We start from the raw sequence: 22,860 nt of genomic DNA, 5'->3' as shown, positions 1-22,860 counted from the left end.
AAAACACAGAATTACTTTAGAAATAAATATTCTTTAAAATTTAACAAATTACCAATATTTAGATAAAACACAGAATTACTTTAGAAATAAATATTCTTCAAAATTTAACAAATTACCAATATTTAGATAAAACACAGAATTACTTTAGAAATAAATATTCTTCAAAATTTAACAAATCGCCAATATTTAGATAAAACACAGAATTACTTTAGAAATAAATATTCTTCAAAATTTAACAAATTACCAATATTTAGATAAAACACAGAATTACTTTAGAAATAAATATTCTTCAAAATTTAACAAATCACCAATATTTAGATAAAACACAGAATTACTTTAGAAATAAATATTCTTCAAAATTTAACAAATTACCAATATTTAGATAAAACACAGAATTACTTTAGAAATAAATATTCTTTAAAATTTAACAAATTACCAATATTTAGATAAAACACAGAATTACTTTAGAAATAAATATTCTTTAAAATTTAACAAATCACCAATATTTAGATAAAACACAGAATTACTTTAGAAATAAATATTCTTCAAAATTTAACAAATCACCAATATTTAGATAAAACACAGAATTACTTTAGAAATAAATATTCTTTAAAATTTAACAAATCACCAATATTTAGATAAAACACAGAATTACTTTAGAAATAAATATTCTTTAAAATTTAACAAATTACCAATATTTAGATAAAACACAGAATTACTTTAGAAATAAATATTCTTCAAAATTTAACAAATTACCAATATTTAGATAAAACACAGAATTACTTTAGAAATAAATATTCTTCAAAATTTAACAAATTACCAATATTTAGATAAAACACAGAATTACTTTAGAAATAAATATTCTTGAAAATTTAACAAATCACCAATATTTAGATAAAACACAGAATTACTTTAGAAATAAATATTCTTCAAAATTTAACAAATTACCAATATTTAGATAAAACACAGAATTACTTTAGAAATAAATATTCTTTAAAATTTAACAAATTACCAATATTTAGATAAAACACAGAATTACTTTAGAAATAAATATTCTTCAGAATTTAACAAATTACCAATATTTAGATAAAACACAGAATTACTTTAGATATAAATATTCTTTAAAATTTAACAAATTACCAATATTTAGATAAAACACAGAATTACTTTAGAAATAAATATTCTTTAAAATTTAACAAATTACCAATATTTAGATAAAACACAGAATTACTTTAGAAATAAATATTCTTTAAAATTTAACAAATCACCAATATTTAGATAAAACACAGAATTACTTTAGAAATAAATATTCTTCAAAATTTAACAAATTACCAATATTTAGATAAAACACAGAATTACTTTAGAAATAAATATTCTTTAAAATTTAACAAATTACCAATATTTAGATAAAACACAGAATTACTTTAGAAATAAATATTCTTTAAAATTTAACAAATTACCAATATTTAGATAAAACACAGAATTACTTTAGAAATAAATATTCTTCAAAATTTAACAAATCACCAATATTTAGATAAAACACAGAATTACTTTAGAAATAAATATTCTTCAAAATTTAACAAATTACCAATATTTAGATAAAACACAGAATTACTTTAGAAATAAATATTCTTTAAAATTTAACAAATTACCAATATTTAGATAAAACACAGAATTACTTTAGAAATAAATATTCTTCAAAATTTAACAAATTACCAATATTTAGATAAAACACAGAATTACTTTAGAAATAAATATTCTTCAAAATTTAACAAATTACCAATATTTAGATAAAACACAGAATTACTTTAGAAATAAATATTCTTCAAAATTTAACAAATCACCAATATTTAGATAAAACACAGAATTACTTTAGAAATAAATATTCTTTAAAATTTAACAAATTACCAATATTTAGATAAAACACAGAATTACTTTAGAAATAAATATTCTTCAAAATTTAACAAATTACCAATATTTAGATAAAACACAGAATTACTTTAGAAATAAATATTCTTCAAAATTTTACAAATCACCAATATTTAGATAAAACACAGAATTACTTTAGAAATAAATATTCTTCAAAATTTAACAAATTACCAATATTTAGATAAAACACAGAATTACTTTAGAAATAAATATTCTTCAAAATTTAACAAATCACCAATATTTAGATAAAACACAGAATTACTTTAGAAATAAATATTCTTCAAAATTTAACAAATTACCAATATTTAGATAAAACACAGAATTACTTTAGAAATAAATATTCTTCAAAATTTAACAAATTACCAATATTTTGATAAAACACAGAATTACTTTAGAAATAAATATTCTTTAAAATTTAACAAATCACCAATATTTAGATAAAACACAGAATTACTTTAGAAATAAATATTCTTCAAAATTTAACAAATTACCAATATTTAGATAAAACACAGAATTACTTTAGAAATAAATATTCTTCAAAATTTAACAAATTACCAATATTTTGATAAAACACAGAATTACTTTAGAAATAAATATTCTTTAAAATTTAACAAATTACCAATATTTAGATAAAACACAGAATTACTTTAGAAATAAATATTCTTTAAAATTTAACAAATCACCAATATTTAGATAAAACACAGAATTACTTTAGAAATAAATATTCTTCAAAATTTAACAAATTACCAATATTTAGATAAAACACAGAATTACTTTAGAAATAAATATTCTTTAAAATTTAACAAATTACCAATATTTAGATAAAACACAGAATTACTTTAGAAATAAATATTCTTTAAAATTTAACAAATCACCAATATTTAGATAAAACACAGAATTACTTTAGAAATAAATATTCTTTAAAATTTAACAAATTACCAATATTTAGATAAAACACAGAATTACTTTAGAAATAAATATTCTTCAAAATTTAACAAATCACCAATATTTAGATAAAACACAGAATTACTTTAGAAATAAATATTCTTCAAAATTTAACAAATTACCAATATTTAGATAAAACACAGAATTACTTTAGAAATAAATATTCTTTAAAATTTAACAAATTACCAATATTTAGATAAAACACAGAATTACTTTAGAAATAAATATTCTTTAAAATTTAACAAATCACCAATATTTAGATAAAACACAGAATTACTTTAGAAATAAATATTCTTCAAAATTTAACAAATTACCAATATTTAGATAAAACACAAAATTACTTTAGAAATAAATATTCTTTAAAATTTAACAAATTACCAATATTTAGATAAAACACAGAATTACTTTAGAAATAAATATTCTTTAAAATTTAACAAATCACCAATATTTAGATAAAACACAGAATTACTTTAGAAATAAATATTCTTTAAAATTTAACAAATCACCAATATTTAGATAAAACACAGAATTACTTTAGAAATAAATATTCTTTAAAATTTAACAAATTACCAATATTTAGATAAAACACAGAATTACTTTAGAAATAAATATTCTTTAAAATTTAACAATTTACCAATATTTAGATAAAACACAGAATTACTTTAGAAATAAATATTCTTCAAAATTTAACAAATCACCAATATTTAGATAAAACACAGAATTACTTTAGAAATAAATATTCTTCAAAATTTAACAAATTACCAATATTTAGATAAAACACAGAATTACTTTAGAAATAAATATTCTTTAAAATTTAACAAATTACCAATATTTAGATAAAACACAGAATTACTTTAGAAATAAATATTCTTTAAAATTTAACAAATCACCAATATTTAGATAAAACACAGAATTACTTTAGAAATAAATATTCTTCAAAATTTAACAAATTACCAATATTTAGATAAAACACAGAATTACTTTAGAAATAAATATTCTTTAAAATTTAACAAATCACCAATATTTAGATAAAACACAGAATTACTTTAGAAATAAATATTCTTCAAAATTTAACAAATTACCAATATTTAGATAAAACACAGAATTACTTTAGAAATAAATATTCTTCAAAATTTAACAAATTACCAATATTTAGATAAAACACAGAATTACTTTAGAAATAAATATTCTTCAAAATTTAACAAATTACCAATATTTAGATAAAACACAGAATTACTTTAGAAATAAATATTCTTCAAAATTTAACAAATTACCAATATTTAGATAAAACACAGAATTACTTTAGAAATAAATATTCTTTAAAATTTAACAAATTACCAATATTTAGATAAAACACAGAATTACTTTAGAAATAAATATTCTTTAAAATTTAACAAATCACCAATATTTAGATAAAACACAGAATTACTTTAGAAATAAATATTCTTTAAAATTTAACAAATTACCAATATTTAGATAAAACACAGAATTACTTTAGAAATAAATATTCTTCAAAATTTAACAAATCACCAATATTTAGATAAAACACAGAATTACTTTAGAAATAAATATTCTTCAAAATTTAACAAATTACCAATATTTAGATAAAACACAGAATTACTTTAGAAATAAATATTCTTTAAAATTTAACAAATTACCAATATTTAGATAAAACACAGAATTACTTTAGAAATAAATATTCTTTAAAATTTAACAAATCACCAATATTTAGATAAAACACAGAATTACTTTAGAAATAAATATTCTTCAAAATTTAACAAATTACCAATATTTAGATAAAACACAAAATTACTTTAGAAATAAATATTCTTTAAAATTTAACAAATTACCAATATTTAGATAAAACACAGAATTACTTTAGAAATAAATATTCTTTAAAATTTAACAAATCACCAATATTTAGATAAAACACAGAATTACTTTAGAAATAAATATTCTTTAAAATTTAACAAATCACCAATATTTAGATAAAACACAGAATTACTTTAGAAATAAATATTCTTTAAAATTTAACAAATTACCAATATTTAGATAAAACACAGAATTACTTTAGAAATAAATATTCTTTAAAATTTAACAATTTACCAATATTTAGATAAAACACAGAATTACTTTAGAAATAAATATTCTTCAAAATTTAACAAATCACCAATATTTAGATAAAACACAGAATTACTTTAGAAATAAATATTCTTCAAAATTTAACAAATTACCAATATTTAGATAAAACACAGAATTACTTTAGAAATAAATATTCTTTAAAATTTAACAAATTACCAATATTTAGATAAAACACAGAATTACTTTAGAAATAAATATTCTTTAAAATTTAACAAATCACCAATATTTAGATAAAACACAGAATTACTTTAGAAATAAATATTCTTCAAAATTTAACAAATTACCAATATTTAGATAAAACACAGAATTACTTTAGAAATAAATATTCTTTAAAATTTAACAAATCACCAATATTTAGATAAAACACAGAATTACTTTAGAAATAAATATTCTTCAAAATTTAACAAATTACCAATATTTAGATAAAACACAGAATTACTTTAGAAATAAATATTCTTCAAAATTTAACAAATTACCAATATTTAGATAAAACACAGAATTACTTTAGAAATAAATATTCTTCAAAATTTAACAAATTACCAATATTTAGATAAAACACAGAATTACTTTAGAAATAAATATTCTTCAAAATTTAACAAATTACCAATATTTAGATAAAACACAGAATTACTTTAGAAATAAATATTCTTCAAAATTTAACAAATTACCAATATTTAGATAAAACACAGAATTACTTTAGAAATAAATATTCTTCAAAATTTAACAAATCACCAATATTTAGATAAAACACAGAATTACTTTAGAAATAAATATTCTTCAAAATTTAACAAATTACCAATATTTAGATAAAACACAGAATTACTTTAGAAATAAATATTCTTCAAAATTTAACAAATTACCAATATTTAGATAAAACACAGAATTACTTCAGAAATAAATATTCTTCAAAATTTAACAAATCACCAATATTTAGATAAAACACAGAATTACTTTAGAAATAAATATTCTTCAAAATTTAACAAATTACCAATATTTAGATAAAACACAGAATTACTTTAGAAATAAATATTCTTCAAAATTTAACAAATCACCAATATTTAGATAAAACACAGAATTACTTTAGAAATAAATATTCTTCAAAATTTAACAAATTACCAATATTTAGATAAAACACAGAATTACTTTAGAAATAAATATTCTTCAAAATTTAACAAATTACCAATATTTAGATAAAACACAGAATTACTTTAGAAATAAATATTCTTCAAAATTTAACCAATCGCCAATATTTAGATAAAACACAGAATTACTTTAGAAATAAATATTCTTCAAAATTTAACAAATTACCAATATTTAGATAAAACACAGAATTACTTTAGAAATAAATATTCTTCAAAATTTAACAAATTACCAATATTTAGATAAAACACAGAATTACTTTAGAAATAAATATTCTTCAAAATTTAACAAATCACCAATATTTAGATAAAACACAGAATTACTTTAGAAATAAATATTCTTTAAAATTTAACAAATTACCAATATTTAGATAAAACACAGAATTACTTTAGAAATAAATATTCTTCAAAATTTAACAAATTACCAATATTTAGATAAAACACAGAATTACTTTAGAAATAAATATTCTTCAAAATTTTACAAATCACCAATATTTAGATAAAACACAGAATTACTTTAGAAATAAATATTCTTCAAAATTTAACAAATTACCAATATTTAGATAAAACACAGAATTACTTTAGAAATAAATATTCTTCAAAATTTAACAAATCACCAATATTTAGATAAAACACAGAATTACTTTAGAAATAAATATTCTTCAAAATTTAACAAATTACCAATATTTAGATAAAACACAGAATTACTTTAGAAATAAATATTCTTCAAAATTTAACAAATTACCAATATTTTGATAAAACACAGAATTACTTTAGAAATAAATATTCTTCAAAATTTAACAAATCACCAATATTTAGATAAAACACAGAATTACTTTAGAAATAAATATTCTTCAAAATTTAACAAATTACCAATATTTAGATAAAACACAGAATTACTTTAGAAATAAATATTCTTCAAAATTTAACAAATTACCAATATTTAGATAAAACACAGAATTACTTTAGAAATAAATATTCTTTAAAATTTAACAAATTACCAATATTTAGATAAAACACAGAATTACTTTAGAAATAAATATTCTTTCAAAATTTAACAAATTACCAATATTTAGATAAAACACAGAATTACTTTAGAAATAAATATTCTTCAAAATTTAACAAATTACCAATATTTAGATAAAACACAGAATTACTTTAGAAATAAATATTCTTCAAAATTTAACAAATTACCAATATTTAGATAAAACACAGAATTACTTTAGAAATAAATATTCTTCAAAATTTAACAAATTACCAATATTTAGATAAAACACAGAATTACTTTAGAAATAAATATTCTTTAAAATTTAACAAATTACCAATATTTAGATAAAACACAGAATTACTTTAGAAATAAATATTCTTTCAAAATTTAACAAATTACCAATATTTAGATAAAACACAGAATTACTTTAGAAATAAATATTCTTCAAAATTTAACAAATTACCAATATTTAGATAAAACACAGAATTACTTTAGAAATAAATATTCTTCAAAATTTAACAAATTACCAATATTTAGATAAAACACAGAATTACTTTAGAAATAAATATTCTTCAAAATTTAACAAATCACCAATATTTAGATAAAACACAGAATTACTTTAGAAATAAATATTCTTCAAAATTTAACAAATTACCAATATTTAGATAAAACACAGAATTACTTTAGAAATAAATATTCTTCAAAATTTAACAAATTACCAATATTTAGATAAAACACAGAATTACTTTAGAAATAAATATTCTTTAAAATTTAACAAATTACCAATATTTAGATAAAACACAGAATTACTTTAGAAATAAATATTCTTTCAAAATTTAACAAATTACCAATATTTAGATAAAACACAGAATTACTTTAGAAATAAATATTCTTTAAAATTTAACAAATCACCAATATTTAGATAAAACACAGAATTACTTTAGAAATAAATATTCTTCAAAATTTAACAAATTACCAATATTTAGATAAAACACAGAATTACTTTAGAAATAAATATTCTTCAAAATTTAACAAATCACCAATATTTAGATAAAACACAGAATTACTTTAGAAATAAATATTCTTCAAAATTTAACAAATTACCAATATTTAGATAAAACACAGAATTACTTTAGAAATAAATATTCTTCAAAATTTAACAAATTACCAATATTTAGATAAAACACAGAATTACTTTAGAAATAAATATTCTTCAAAATTTAACAAATCACCAATATTTAGATAAAACACAGAATTACTTTAGAAATAAATATTCTTAAAAATTTAACAAATTACCAATATTTAGATAAAACACAGAATTACTTTAGAAATAAATATTCTTTAAAATTTAACAAATCACCAATATTTAGATCAAACAATGGAATATTCATTTTATACTTACCTGATCTTTATTCTGAATTTTTTGCAAGTTTGAATTTGGAAATTCTCCAGACATCTGTTTACAATTAAGAAAATAAACTTGAATATTTGGAGTTCTACAATTATGAGATATTTTATTAACAATGATAAAGAAATCTTTGTGCTTATTCAGATTGGCACCTAAACAAAACGAAAGCGATAAACAAAAGTGAAGAAAAACTTTTATCGTGTACTTACTTGTCACGGAACAATGATGATATATTTCAAAACTTATCAAAATTAATAAAGTAGGGTTTTTTTTTGTTCTTCCACCCCCCCTCCCCTCCGAAAACCAAATTTGTCTTCTTTTTTTTTTTTTTTTACAGATAAATGAAGGCCAAAGCTATTTTAATATTATTCACATTTTGTTTTTAACTTACATAAAATGACCCTTCTACAAAATGTTTTCATAATTTGAAAATTTGTTTTCTGAATAAAAAAAAAATGTTGAAAAATATCTTATGTTAATAAATTATTGTTTGGTTTTTAATCTTATGTTTCAACTGTTTTACCGACACTATCCAAAAACAAAAAAGAAATGAAATGAAAGTCGGTTGTCTGCCCTTGATTCTACTATGTTTATTATTTTTTCTCCCCTTCATCAATACAGAGTAAAATTTGATTTTCTTGAGTAAAAAAAAACATACTTTATCAAATTATATTGGAATATTTCATCTGTGTTCTGTGATTGGTATGTACATCACACAGACTTTTCTGTATTTTCTTTACCACTACCATAAGTGCCAATTTGAATAAGCACCAAAATTTTCAATTGTTAGTTGATGTTTTGTAAAAAGGTATTAAAATGAAAACTATTATAATCAAATCATTTTTTATCAAATAAAAACGCCATATTTATTGTTCAAATTAAAATTGATTGGTGCTAGTTTCTTCAAGTTTGATAAGAGCTTTTTATTTTCTTTCTCTATTCACAAAATTGGAATCAGGAAATAAATCATTTATTTAATTAGGGATCATAACAGGGGAGATAATTTAAGATTGATGAAACGGAGTTATCTCCCTTGAAAAATCTAAAGCAACTTAATAGATAAATTAGAAAACATGAACTCCAACTCAAAAGAATGTTACAAGTTAAATTGTGTAAGCAGAATCGAATAGGTATCACTAAGAAAAAAAGACAAACTAAAACTTTGAATATTTTTTATCTGATACTTCTTTAAAATTTTCTATCTCATAAAAATAATTTGTTTTCACTTATTACATTTCTATCACAAAACATAATATTCCTACCCATTAAGATTAGAAATTAGCATGGAAATGATATATTTTTAGAAAATTAATAACAATCCAAGTTAATGATCATTTAAATGTTTTGGTTTTTTTATAAAATTTATTTTGTTATTAAAGAAGAAAGATCATCATCATTATGCAGTCCGTCAGGCTTGACAATGACTAGTCGGGGCCCCCGTGCTTTATTCTTCGGTGTTGGCGTAGTTCTTTCTGTGCGAAACATCTGGTCAAAGGCACCACATATGTGGGTGTCGGGGTTGTGTCGTTGATAGTGTCTCAGCTCTAAGGCTTCTCCAATCTTTCTCTATTTCTTTCTTCCCTTTGTGGAAACTGCTCCGCCAACTGCTCCTTTCTTTGGCTTATTCCTCCCAACTCGACATTGATGTTCATCACCTTCAGGTGCCGCTTTGTTACATTTTTGTTGCGAAGCTTTTGACCTCCTACCTAGCAAGTTCCATTTTCCAGTTCCTCGTAGATCATCTTTGGGATTCAGTTGTTTTTCATTCTGGCAATGTGCCCAATCCATCATAGTTGCATAGTAGCAAGGGTAGCTTCCACATTGTCTAGGTTTGCTTCCCTGAGAACTCCCACATTTGATACATAGTCACTTCATGATCCTTCTCAGGTGTCTCTGCTGGATGGCTTTCAGTGTCCTCATGTGTTCTTTATACAGAGTGTAGGTTTCGGCTGAGTACAGCAAAGCTGGCATGTAAAAGAAAGAAAAGAGAAAATTGAAGAGCAAGCAATACTTACTCTAATTGCATCTATCCTAAATCCAAGTTGAGCTGAAGAACTTTGCTGTTCACGGAACTGAAAAGAAAATCAAATGAAAAGTTAATTTCTTACAATAACCAATCAATTATGGTTTGAAGAATGGATGCAAGAAGAAATGTGCCAACAAAGAAAAACTGGGTAAGTGAACATTAATTTGGGATGAAATTTTTCATTTTTTGTCTTTGGTCAATGAATGAAATTCTTCTAGATGAAGGCAATAATTTTTTAGGATTGATAATTTGGATTACTATTATCTTGGTTGTTATATTACTAGTATTTCTACCATCTACATTTGTAGAAGGAAGGATAAATTATAAACAAAGAAAAATGATGGCTAATAAAATGTCTCAAAGCAGAAGCAGCACATATGTTGGGTAACAACAGCATCCAAATAGACCTAGTATATATAATTATGGGAAGCAATAAATATAAATGATAGATTTTCTAATATATTAATTATAATTATTGGTTCTCCTAGAAAAAAATAATAATAATCGTACCACTCTAATATAAATACTTCTTACTTGATTAACAGCAAAATTCCATCCTTTCACTGTAGATGTCCTTAGATGCCAGAAGATTTTTTACTTTGATAGCTTCTTTCCTCTGAGCACTTCCCTTTGGAATTCTCTCCCTGATCCCTGTTTTCCCAACCATGCATAAATTTAATATAATGTGAACAAATATATTGTTGCCCAGCGCCTCACAAAAGTTGCCTCCAAAAATTTTAATCCTAACACCCATTACACTTTAGTGGCAATGTCTCTTGGTTGGGAATAAACAAAATAAAAAACTTTTTTACAAAATTCAAAGAATTCAACAAATCAAAGCCTAAATTGTTTTTGTTTTTTTAAGTTATTTGAAATATGCCAAGTTTTTCGACAATCATAGAAAATATAAAATGACAAATAAATTATGTGTAAAGAATTGACATTAAAATGTTTTTTTACTTAAAAATAAAAGAAATTATGAAAGTTGACATTAATATGAGAAAAATTATAAAAAAAATGTTTGAAAACGGGATTAAAATATACCAAGAATTACTCAAAAAAAAAAAAAAAGGAAAATGTTGAGTTTTACCTGCATATATCGCAATTTAGTCAAGGCTTTCTGTTTTCTTTCCTCTGTATTGGGGGCATTTGGGTCAATCAAGATCATTTTGTTATAGAGATCAGTCCGTAAAGTTTGATTTTTTACCTCTGATTCAAGAAATGTCCTTCAAAATGAAAACAAAACCAACAAAAAGTTTTGTCAAAAATTTTAAAAACCAAAACATTTAAGTGATCAAAGTTTTTAAACCTAATTTACATTTTGTTTCTAAATTTTTGAAATGAGGATTGATTGCATTATTTGGATTCTTTAGACTACTGTTCTCATGAGTGTAATTTTCACATTTCGGTCAATCTAAAGAAGGTTGGAGATATCAACTGAAATGTAAAAATAACACCTAAGATGAGAACAGTAGTTCAAATAATAAAAATGATTTCAAGATGATTTACAGACCTGTTTTGCAGTTCATAAAAAAGGGTTTTCCTTATTTCTTCTGGATTCATTTAAATCAAAACCAAAAAAGAAAACATGACTAAGTAGTAGAAGTGTCTTTAATAACTTCTTAAATATCTTCTCAATTCAACCCATAAAACAAAAACAAAGAATATCATTGCATTTATACTATTAATAGAAAATTGACACAAAGATTAAATTCTGTTAAATATTTCATCTGATAGTATCCAAAAAATGTCGTCTTAATAGATTTTCTTATTATTTCTGAATTCATCCACTTCCATCAGAAAATGGCCTATGTTATTTGTTGTTCTCAAGATCTTGCAGCTTCAAAAATATATTCTGTTTCAAAAAAAAAAAAAAAAATATTAATCAATTTAGTTTTTGAAATCTACCTTGAAAATAAATTTCAAAATCGATGAGACATAAAAAATGTCCAAAGTTCTTTGCAAATCACATCTCATTCTTCTCATTAGTAAAATAGTTGATCAGTCTTATTTTTCCAATCTCAGTAATCAGTTACTATTTTCATTAGTTTTGTTACTCATCTTTCTTTGCCTTTCAATCTTAGTATCACATTCTAATTTCTATTTTTAAGCAATGGAGCCCAGATCTGACTAATTAATGAAGTTCACAAAAAGTATTAAAATTAATAGATTTCAAATTCTTTTTTTTTCTTACATCAAAATTTGCAATGATGAACAACCAATAACTCAGATTAGTCAGGCAAGCAGGAAACGGGCAAGAAAATTCCAAAGTGTAGAAGTTTGAAGGAAAAACCTATCAGAGTAGAAGGCTTTCTGGTATCTGGGGATCTCTACAATGAATGGGTGGAATTTTGCTGCTTGTTGGGTTAGTCGGGGATCAAAGGATCAAAGAGACACTAGCACTAACAGTTTGTCAGAGCACATTCCATTAAAGGCAAACGGTGACGTTATACAGATATAGCAGACTATCAGGTTTAAGTATTTTTCTAGCGCAGAATGTCTCCCCCAACGATTTGATGTTATTTTTAGGTACAAATATGCTTTTGTCTTTGAAACCATTAAAAACCACTACTAGGATTGAGGCATGCTAAACCTTCAAAATGGCATTTGTGTATAATGAGAGACAGGATATGTTTGGAGTTGGGAAGTGGAGGGGGGGGTCTTCCCTTTCTTTTAATATTAATAGCTAAAGAAGTTTTCTAACACTTTTTCCGTCATGATTGACTCGCACTTAAGACTAACATTGAATCTCAAACATAGAATGAAATAAAAATCTATACATATAAAAACTGTAGATATTATAACAGTAGAAATATAACAAAAGGACATAAAAAAGAGCAAAATCTGCATATTATTCATATTGTTGAAAATTTACTCAAAATCAAATTTCTTCTTTAGTGTACGAGAAATTAATGTGAAACAAATAAAAATACTTAAAACCTATAAACTCTTTCTGAGTCATCCAGATTTGCAAAGAAACTTAACTTCTTCGTTGAGCATAACCCTTACAAATTCCAAATATTTTTATGAAATTTACATTATATGTATAACATTTTCTAGGGAAGACAATGGAAGTGGTCCCAACTCTCTACATTACTCTTTTTGTGCCGAATATTTACATACCCCACAGGGATAGAAACTCCTTCAAACTTCAGATATATGTATCTGATTTTAATGAAATTTAAACTATAAACGACACTAATTCAGTTTTACAGCATTTCAACTTTTTTTTACAATACAAAACTAGAGGAGAAAGTCTATAAAAACAAAGAAAGCAATATAGTTTTATGAGCATCATGAAAAAATATATAATAGTGATCTTCATTCAATCCTGAGCAACGCTGGGCTGGGTCTTTCTACTAGTAACAGATAAAAAATAAAAACTTAATGTGTAGTTTAATGTAGTTCTATTGACACGACACACACACACAAAGTTGTTTCATAATTTTATAAAATATAGAAGAATCCCAAGTCTTGATTTGTTTGATTCTTGTAATAATATAATTGTTTTTTTTTAGTCGATGATGAAAAGGTGGCATAACCAGAGAAATTAATGTATTTTGATTTTAGAAAAACTGGAATCTGCTTTTCAGCAAGTCATTTTATTGAGGCAATTTGTCATCTGTCTGCAGCTTTGCATTTACAGGGATAATCAAAAATAGTTTCTCAAATCTAATATTAATAGCTTTGATTGTACTATTCATTTATAAATTATGTAAAAAATACAGGAAATTTTCCATTTAATAGGCCCAAATTCAAGATAGCCATTATACAAAATTTTATAAAAAATAAATTATTTTAAATTCAGACTTTTTTTTTTTTTTAATTTAAAACCTTATTTAACAAAAAAAATAAACAGTATAACAATCAGTACAGGAGATGAAGCCAAATTTAGATTCTCAATCCAAACATTATTGCTACCTTAAACTTAGGGTCAATGTTGAGTGTAATAAAAGTTGTTTTTTTTTTACTTGAAATGAAGGTCAGAGACAAGGATTTCATCTATGTAACTGTAAGAGTTAGGGTTTAGGTTAGGTTTATTATTAGATCCTTTACTAATCCAAGAAAGTTCTAGAATATAGCATTTCTTTATGTTTGAAAACCATAATGGATTGAGGACTCAAAGTAAATTTACCAAAATAATAGATTGGACTTTAATTTTACTTTTATAAAGAATTTAAAAAAAAATAATAATGAAACTAAAAGAAACTTACCTGGTTCCTAATTTTATGTCCATAATGTTAGGATCATGAAAATGTTTCAAGAGATTCTCAATTTCAATAAAATCTTTCAGTTAAAGAAAAACAAATTAAAAAAAGAGCTGGCAATGCTAAATATAAAAAAGAAACAAATTCTTTACAAAATAACAATTTCAAATATTAACAGTTAAGAAATATAAAGAATAGTTAAAGATTGAACGGTTAGAAAGAATAGACAAGTGTGAAAGAGTTTTTAATAAATATTGCTATTTATTAAAAATAAAATTGAAATTTTTTTTCTTTCAAATTTTTTAATAAAATATTCATCTTCACGAAAATGGACAGTTTGTTCTTTTGTTTTTGTTTCTTCTTTTTCTTTTATGTTATTGGTAATCCCTGGCATGACTTAAGATGTTTGAAGTTAAGTCAAAATGATGTTTGTATGTCAGATTACAGCTTTTTGGTGTGTCGAATACGTGTGTAATAAAAAAAAAATTCACTGTTTGAATCACTTGATAATAATTTAAGATTTAACAATGAAAAAGACAAGTGTTTCAAATAGTGAATTGTAAAGATTTTCAAACAAAAAAGATTCGATAAAGACATAAAAAGTGAAAACAGATTTCTTTGATGTAACTTTCGACCTATAAAAGAGAACATAACAATTTAGGAAACAAGATAACCTACTACACACACACTTCCTCAAACAATTCACGCATTATAATCAAACAAATCTAACAATTCATCAGCCACAAATTATCTAATAACTAATTGAATGAAACTATCTTCAACAAAATTAAAAAGGTTCCTCTTCATTATTGTAGCAAAATTTAAAAATTGAAATATTGAATTTACAATGGTATCTACTGAATTGTCATGTCACAATAACGAACATGTCCAAAAATTATGAAAACTGATAAGGTAGAAAATTAATTATTAATAAAAACAGTTTTTGAAGACAATTAGCAAAAACTGAGTTTTGCTTCATTGGTTAAAGATTTTTAGTTTTCAGAAAACATTTACCTCTCTTTTATTACAATTAGAACTCTCTGGTTTCTCTTTTTTTTTTTTTTAGTAAAACTCATTTTTACTAAATTGTATTCAGAAACTATTTTCATTAATAATTAATTTTCTATCTTATCGATTTTTATTATTTTTGGATATGTTCATTACTGTGACATGCCAATTTAGTAGATAACATTGGTTTTAATTGAAATTCATTATTTTAATTTTTGACTTTTGCTACATTGTGGCACAATGACTAGCCCCTTTTTTAAGGAAGTTGGGGGCTTCTACATTAATAACTCCTATATCTAGCTTCTAACCTTGTGCCTGACTTTGTGATGAAGGTAAAAACTTTTCATGCAAGTGTTTTGTGGGTTTGGGAACGTTAGATCATGTCGGTTGGGTTTGAATGACAGGTGTTATGAAACTTTTAGCAGTGTCAAAATCATTCAAGAAAGGTCAAACGTACACACAGATATCTGAAGTTGAAAAACAAAGCATTGTATGAAACACATATTTCTCTCCCTCTCTCTCTTTCAATGAAGAAAGAGAGAAATGAAATATAATTTCATTGTTGTAAAAACAGTTGAGCTTTCACCCCATATGTTGAGGACGTGGTGGTTTGGTGTGCACGCAATGGTCGACTAAATATGCCTCCTCCTTGTTAACTGTTAAATAAATTATATTTTCATAAAAATGCATTTGTCGCTATTTTTATACAAATATTCGATTTCAGCATGCCATTAATGCCGACGATGGGAAAATGCCTGTAATGACCACACAAGATGCGATCCATGCCAGACAGTTATAGCCGACGACATATCGACCCATTTTCGTTGATGTTTCCAGCATGTGTCTATCGTTTAGATATCGTTGGATATCGTTTATTCCCCGAGGAGCTGGTTGCGTCCCCAAGGCGTTCCTCAACCAAGTAACCCTCCCAGGGAGGCAATAGTATCACAACATGAAGAAAAACCATTAAAAGATTACAAAATAGTATCACAACATGAAGAAAAACCATTAAAAGATTACAAAATAGTATCACAAAAACATAAAGAAAAACCATTAAAAGATTACAAAATAGTATAACATGAAGAAAAACCATTAAAAGATTACAAAATAGTATCACAACATAAAGAAAAACCATTAAAAGATTACAAAATAGTATCACAACATGAAGAAAAACCATTAAAAGATTACAAAATAGTATCACAACATAAAGAAAAACCATTAAAAGATTACAAAATAGTATCACAACATAAAGAAAAACCATTAAAGGATTACAAAATAGTTTTAAAGAGCAGAAAAATTAATATTCCCAGCAGAATTAAAATAAATCAAAACAATTTCCAAGATTCATGCTGCTGTGTTAAACTTTTCCCTTTATTTCTCAAGCTTTTGGATGATTTTAAAATTGTAAACGTATTGCAACAGCTGTCCAATCAAGTATGGAAGCATAAAACATTGAATAGAAACAAAAATTGTTGGAAATTTTTCATTATGTAATTATTTAGTTTTTATTATTGATATGATCATGTGAATTTATATATTTATATAATTTATGTTTATTATAAACATTTGAATGTACAGAAATCTAAATTAGAACAACATTCAGGAGGGCGAGAAATCAGTCTCTAAAATATTTCCTATTGACAAAAACAAAAAAACAAAAACATTAAATATTTAAATGGTAACTTTACACAGTGTTGTCAACCAAGGGAAAAGTTTATAAGGCAATTGTATGCAGAGTATAGAAATGAAAGTGAGGATTGAAGATTTGTGTTTAATGTAGAGAAGTGATAAGAAAATAATACCATGCAAGTTTTAAAAATAGGCTTCGATCTGATGACCTAAGAGAAAGATTAAATCTGGACAATATAGGGAGATGTGTGCAGAACACAGAACTTTGTTGGCTTTTTTATATTGAAAGAATAGATGAGAATGGTTAGGATAATAGATGTAGTAGAGTTAGTTAGCAGCGGAAGAATGAGGCAAACATCAAAAGAATGGATTTGAGAGAAAGAGGGATAAATATAATTTTGGACAGAGATATTAGGTTGAAAAGAAAGTGCTTGGGGAATTTTGATTTCAAATGTATTTTCAAATAAGTCTTTGTAATAATACCTTTATATATACACATATATATATATATATATTTTATTAATGTTATGTATATATATATATACCTTTAGTTATATATATATATATATATATATATATATATATATAGTACTTTTATTATTATTGTTTATTATTGTTACAAATATTATCATTTTCTTCGATATGTGCACGTCCTAACAAATATGTCAGACGTAGCCTTTGAACATTGAATGACATGCGCAAAGCCATTGCTCGTAACAAGACCCGTTTAATTATCAAACGTCTTTTCTTTTAACTGTATTGACCAGATAATTGGGCCTCACATCAGTGAGGGGGGGAGGGGGGCAAATACGGTGCGTATTCTCTCCTGATGACCCAATATTATCTATAAGACGAAATAACCCCCAAACATGACTACATAAAGTTTTAAAAGATATGCTATGAAATACCCCCCCCCAAAAAGCACCATCCTATAAAACTTAGACGAGGAAAGCCCTAGGAAGGTGCTTTATCTCTCTCTTGACATTAACTTTATCCGAAAACAAAACAGCTAAAAAACATCAGTATATACAAGCCTATAAGGTAAGCTGTTTCTCTCAAATACAACATCTTTTGTTGTTCGCTTGCTTCATAGCGAGTTTCTACTACTGTTCCCATAGTAATTTTTATCCTCCTTTATGTATCATTTTAAAGAGCATTTTTCGCTCTATCTCATTGTTTAAATTACAATCATTTTAAAACAATTATGTCTTCTTTTCAGAATGTTGATTGAAAAAAAGCTAATTCACACAATTTTTTTATTTCAATCTAAGCTAAGCCAAAAAGTTACTGAAACAGCTCGCAATATCAATGAAGCATTTGGTCAAGGAACCACGACTGAATGCACAGAACAATGGTGGCTTAAGAAATTTTGTGGTGGCGACGAGAATTTTGAAGACGATGAGCATAGTGCTCGGCCATTGGATGTTGACAAAGATCAATTAAGAGCCTTAGTCAAAGCCAATCCATGCATAAATGCATGTGAACTAGCTTCTGAATTAGACGTAACACTTTCCAACCAGTTGAGAGAGATTAGAAAGCCAAAACAAATTGATAAAGTAAATACACATGTACATATGTATATGAATAATGTTTTAATGTGTATATATATGCATAGAATAATCCAACCTTTCCACACACACATTTATAAATTCTGCCTAGAATGGGAAGGATTTTAGGATTTTTTTCCTTTTTCATTCGCATGTGGTCTGTAATCGTTTTCTTCTACATTTTTCCCACGAAATAGGGACAAAACCTTGATTACTATTTTATTAATTCTCGGCTTTCTTTCTCAAATAACATAACGTCAACCATCGCTTGTATTTTTATTTTATTTTATATATATATATATATATATATATATATATAATTATTTTTTGCTATAATAATTAAATACCTACAGACACTAGTGTTTCATCCTTTTGGGATTCTTCAGTGCAGGGTGTCACGATTAACACCAGCCGAATTATTCGAACCCCGCACCACGAGACATCTTTAGCTCGATTAGCGGAGACCGTATCCATTCGGCTACCATTAACCGCGTGAAATAGCGTTGAATTTAAACATTTTAATTTTAAATGTTCATTTACGTCAGCCAGAGAGTGATTTAATCGTTATACGATGATCTATGCATATATATATATATATATATATATATATATATATATATATATTATATAAAAATGCAATAATATATAGTAATTAATAGCAATAGATAATGATAATATGCAAAACTACATGTCTAAAACAAATAAAATTCATACAAGAGTTTTCCACAAGGATCTGTGACATAACGGAATAAAGTGTTAAGTAATAATCAATTTTAATTGACAGTCTTCTGGAAGTTGAAGATTCAATCATCAATGCGGGTGATACTAAGAATACAATATTGAATTACTGAAGATTTTTATCTGGTCATGGTTGACAAAATGAGAGCAAGCTAACTCTGGACTCTATTTAGAGTTCCATTTAAAATTCTATATAGATTCCCAAGCTCAACAAGATAGACCAAAAGATGGTTGAAGGTTACGTCATCCGAAATGTTGCAAAAACGACATCCAAGATGAGAACAGTAATCTAAATAATCCAAAATTCAATTATTGTTATCATCATCATCGACTAATGAATAACTCAATCCATCAAAAGATCTTTCATCACAACAATCATCAAAATCATATCAATTCTAACCCATCAAAAAATATACCGACTATTTCATCAACACTGGAGACAAGAATTGACCATCACAAAACTGTGATCAAATGAGAGAAACAAATGATTGAAGAACGTTAAAAATGTCACATTTATAACATCAAACAGATTGGTTGAAAACATTCATAAAAACAATAAACAATCTTCAGAAACAAAGATCCATGATTAGGATTATACTATGCTCTATCAACATGGATTATCATATAAATGTGGATGAGAAGAAAATTAAGCCATAGTCTCAAGTGCTAAGTGATTATGAAAGCAAGATGAGTGTAGGCAAAAAAGAATTCAACAGACAGCTAAGCAAAAACACTTTTGTGAGAGATGAAGTACAATAATATAATGTATAAATACAAACTGTTAAATTAAGAGATTTAGTTTGAATATGAGACCCTATTAAACAATGATAGGTCTAGACTAGCAATGAAGTAGCATCATATTTATGGTTTTTGTCAAGCTATAATGCATTATAAGTGCACAAGATGAACATTTCTAATTTCTTTATCTCAATATATTACTATTTTTCAATTATATTCAATTTATTCAGAGAATTGTGGAACATGGAAGTGTCTTATCTTGACAATGTAAATTTCATATTCATTACTGCGATTTAACATGTTTCCTTAAGGATACATTGACCATTATATTCAATTTGCTGATAAAATTGGGGAACAAGAGAATGCATTTTATCATTTTGTAGCCGCAAGTAAGTTTCATATTCATTGCTGTCCTTTGCCAGACGCCGTTTCCACACTGTAACTGAACTTGCAGGGGCAAATATTTCTGAAAAAGAACATTCAGAAAAGAATTCAATGAGAGGAAGTGGAAACAAATCCTCATTTTGTAAATTCTACTCATAACATTACTTCGTCAGATAACATTATGTGTAAGAAGACATAAATTAAAAATTTATTTATTTGAGGCAGTTAATTAGAAAGAAAAATGTAATAATTAGGTTTTTAAATTATTTGGGAGTTTTTTTTTTTTAATATTTGCGAAAAAAATCAATCAGCATGAACATATTTAAAAATTTAAAAATGAAAAAAATTTAATATTGCAAAATTGATGGTTTTAAATCCTTCATGCAATTGTCTTTCCAGTTATTAACATAAAACCATCTCAAAACAAAATCAAAATATTCAACAAAACTGCGGGTTTTCCCCTTCTTTTTTTAAGTCCGTATGTTACCTGGGTGACCAGCTAATTGTATCCAATTATCAGTGTTATTTTTCATAAGGATCGGGCTTGTAGTATCCGTGGAAAGTCTCTGTAAAATAACAAATTATTTAGAAATTAGTACTCCATAAATTATTGATCTTTATATAGAAAAGAAACTTTGCAGATTGTTCTAAGGGAGGAGGAGATCACATTTCGCATTTTTTAAAAGATTCTACATGATTCCTCCCTATCTAATTGAACATGTTTAACGTCTGATTTCAATAACATTTAAACCATAGTTAAATGCCAGAAAATTAAATAGATTTTTGTTTTGAACAAACATTTTTCTCCAATGTTTTCAGATTTTAAACTATGGTTATATTTCTAGCCTCATTTTAAGAAATCTTGCCATCTCTATTATCTATCTACTCGAAGATTACTATTGTACTATAAAACAATACCATTGTGTGTAGCAGGAAGTTTAACATTTGTAACATTGCTTCATTATCATTAAATGTAATCATTTTTTAAATTTGTTAATTACATAGAATATATTAGGTGGCAGAGGCTGCTTGAGATCGATACAAGCCATCATCTTGTTAACATACCTCCACTTTGCAACACTCAGAGAAAGCATGCTTAGGCATTTCTTCTTAAAACATGTTGCAGTGGGAACACTAAGGCAAGTCCTCCGCTTCAGAATTGTGTTGTATGACATTGAGGGATAATGTGTTCCAGACCAATCATAAGAGAGTATTTGTTGAGATGACTTGTACTTAGCACCTAACTTCATTCGTAGAAGATCCTCTCCTCTGACCACCGCAACTGCTAGACAAACGGATCGCCCCTGCTTACTATGGAATTCCTGTGAGCACAACTCACCATTCTCTAAAGAATTGTGATTTAATCCTTGGCCTACAATAGCCTTTAACTGAATGATTGAGAATGGCTATATCGACCGTGGAGTTCCACACAAAGTTTGACTCAGGAAAGCTAGTCTATTAGCGTCTCAATGACACATTAAAGCATCCCCAAGCCTCCCTTATATGGGCATTGAATACAGATCTTTAGGCAGTTCACAGGTAGGAAAAGTACAACCAGTTGGTAAAGGATAATAGAAAAGATGCCTCAGCTCTACCCTTTAAGGAAAGTTTCTTTCAAATCCAAGTGTTAACAGATGGAGCCTTAGACTGCACTGCCAACCAATTCCTCTCAAGCTGGGGGCCTAGTCTAAAACATATGCAGAGAATTTGAACCAGGCCATCTGTCCAATAGAAAGAAATTGAAAGGGTAGTATCACTACTCCAGGCATCCAATCACAGACCAATTGACTTGAAACGGTTATTTTGGCCCTTGTGATCATTTTGTCATGCGCGAGCACCTCTGTTACTCTTTCAACATCTCAACAAAATGACAGAAAAAAGTGATGACACTAATGAATGTGGAAACCCTGGCTCATGCCCTGTCATGCAATATGATTCCATGTAGAACAAAACTTGCTACCTCATTTCTCAGCTTATGAAGTAGCAGTTCTAACCCAAGGATGGAGAACAGAGGTAACAGTACATAGCCCT

General features: G+C 25.4%; 1 protein-coding gene across 5 annotated transcripts in view; it reads right to left on the bottom strand.

Annotated features, from left to right (window-relative positions):
• The window catches only part of LOC145286041 (inositol-trisphosphate 3-kinase homolog), a 70,572-nt gene that overhangs the window by 12,093 nt on the left and 35,619 nt on the right, over nucleotides 1-22,860 (bottom strand). For all 5 annotated transcript variants that reach the window (XM_080134667.1, XM_080134670.1, XM_080134668.1 and 2 more), the window contains 6 exons: nucleotides 21,317-21,395; nucleotides 20,762-20,911; nucleotides 14,792-14,864; nucleotides 11,668-11,803; nucleotides 10,567-10,623; nucleotides 8,546-8,599 (listed from right to left, as the gene is read on the bottom strand). In XM_080134667.1, the coding sequence (XP_079990793.1) occupies nucleotides 8,546-8,599; nucleotides 10,567-10,623; nucleotides 11,668-11,803; nucleotides 14,792-14,864; nucleotides 20,762-20,911; nucleotides 21,317-21,395 (549 nt within the window). The remainder of the gene's footprint in view (nucleotides 1-8,545; nucleotides 8,600-10,566; nucleotides 10,624-11,667; nucleotides 11,804-14,791; nucleotides 14,865-20,761; nucleotides 20,912-21,316; nucleotides 21,396-22,860) is intronic.

This window comes from Euprymna scolopes, chromosome 10, assembly GCF_053919585.1.
Source record: "Euprymna scolopes isolate OS-2025 chromosome 10, ASM5391958v1, whole genome shotgun sequence".
NCBI lineage: Eukaryota > Metazoa > Mollusca > Cephalopoda > Sepiida > Sepiolidae > Euprymna > Euprymna scolopes.
Note: the sequence above shows the minus strand (reverse complement) of the source record. Positions and strands in the feature narration are given on the sequence as shown.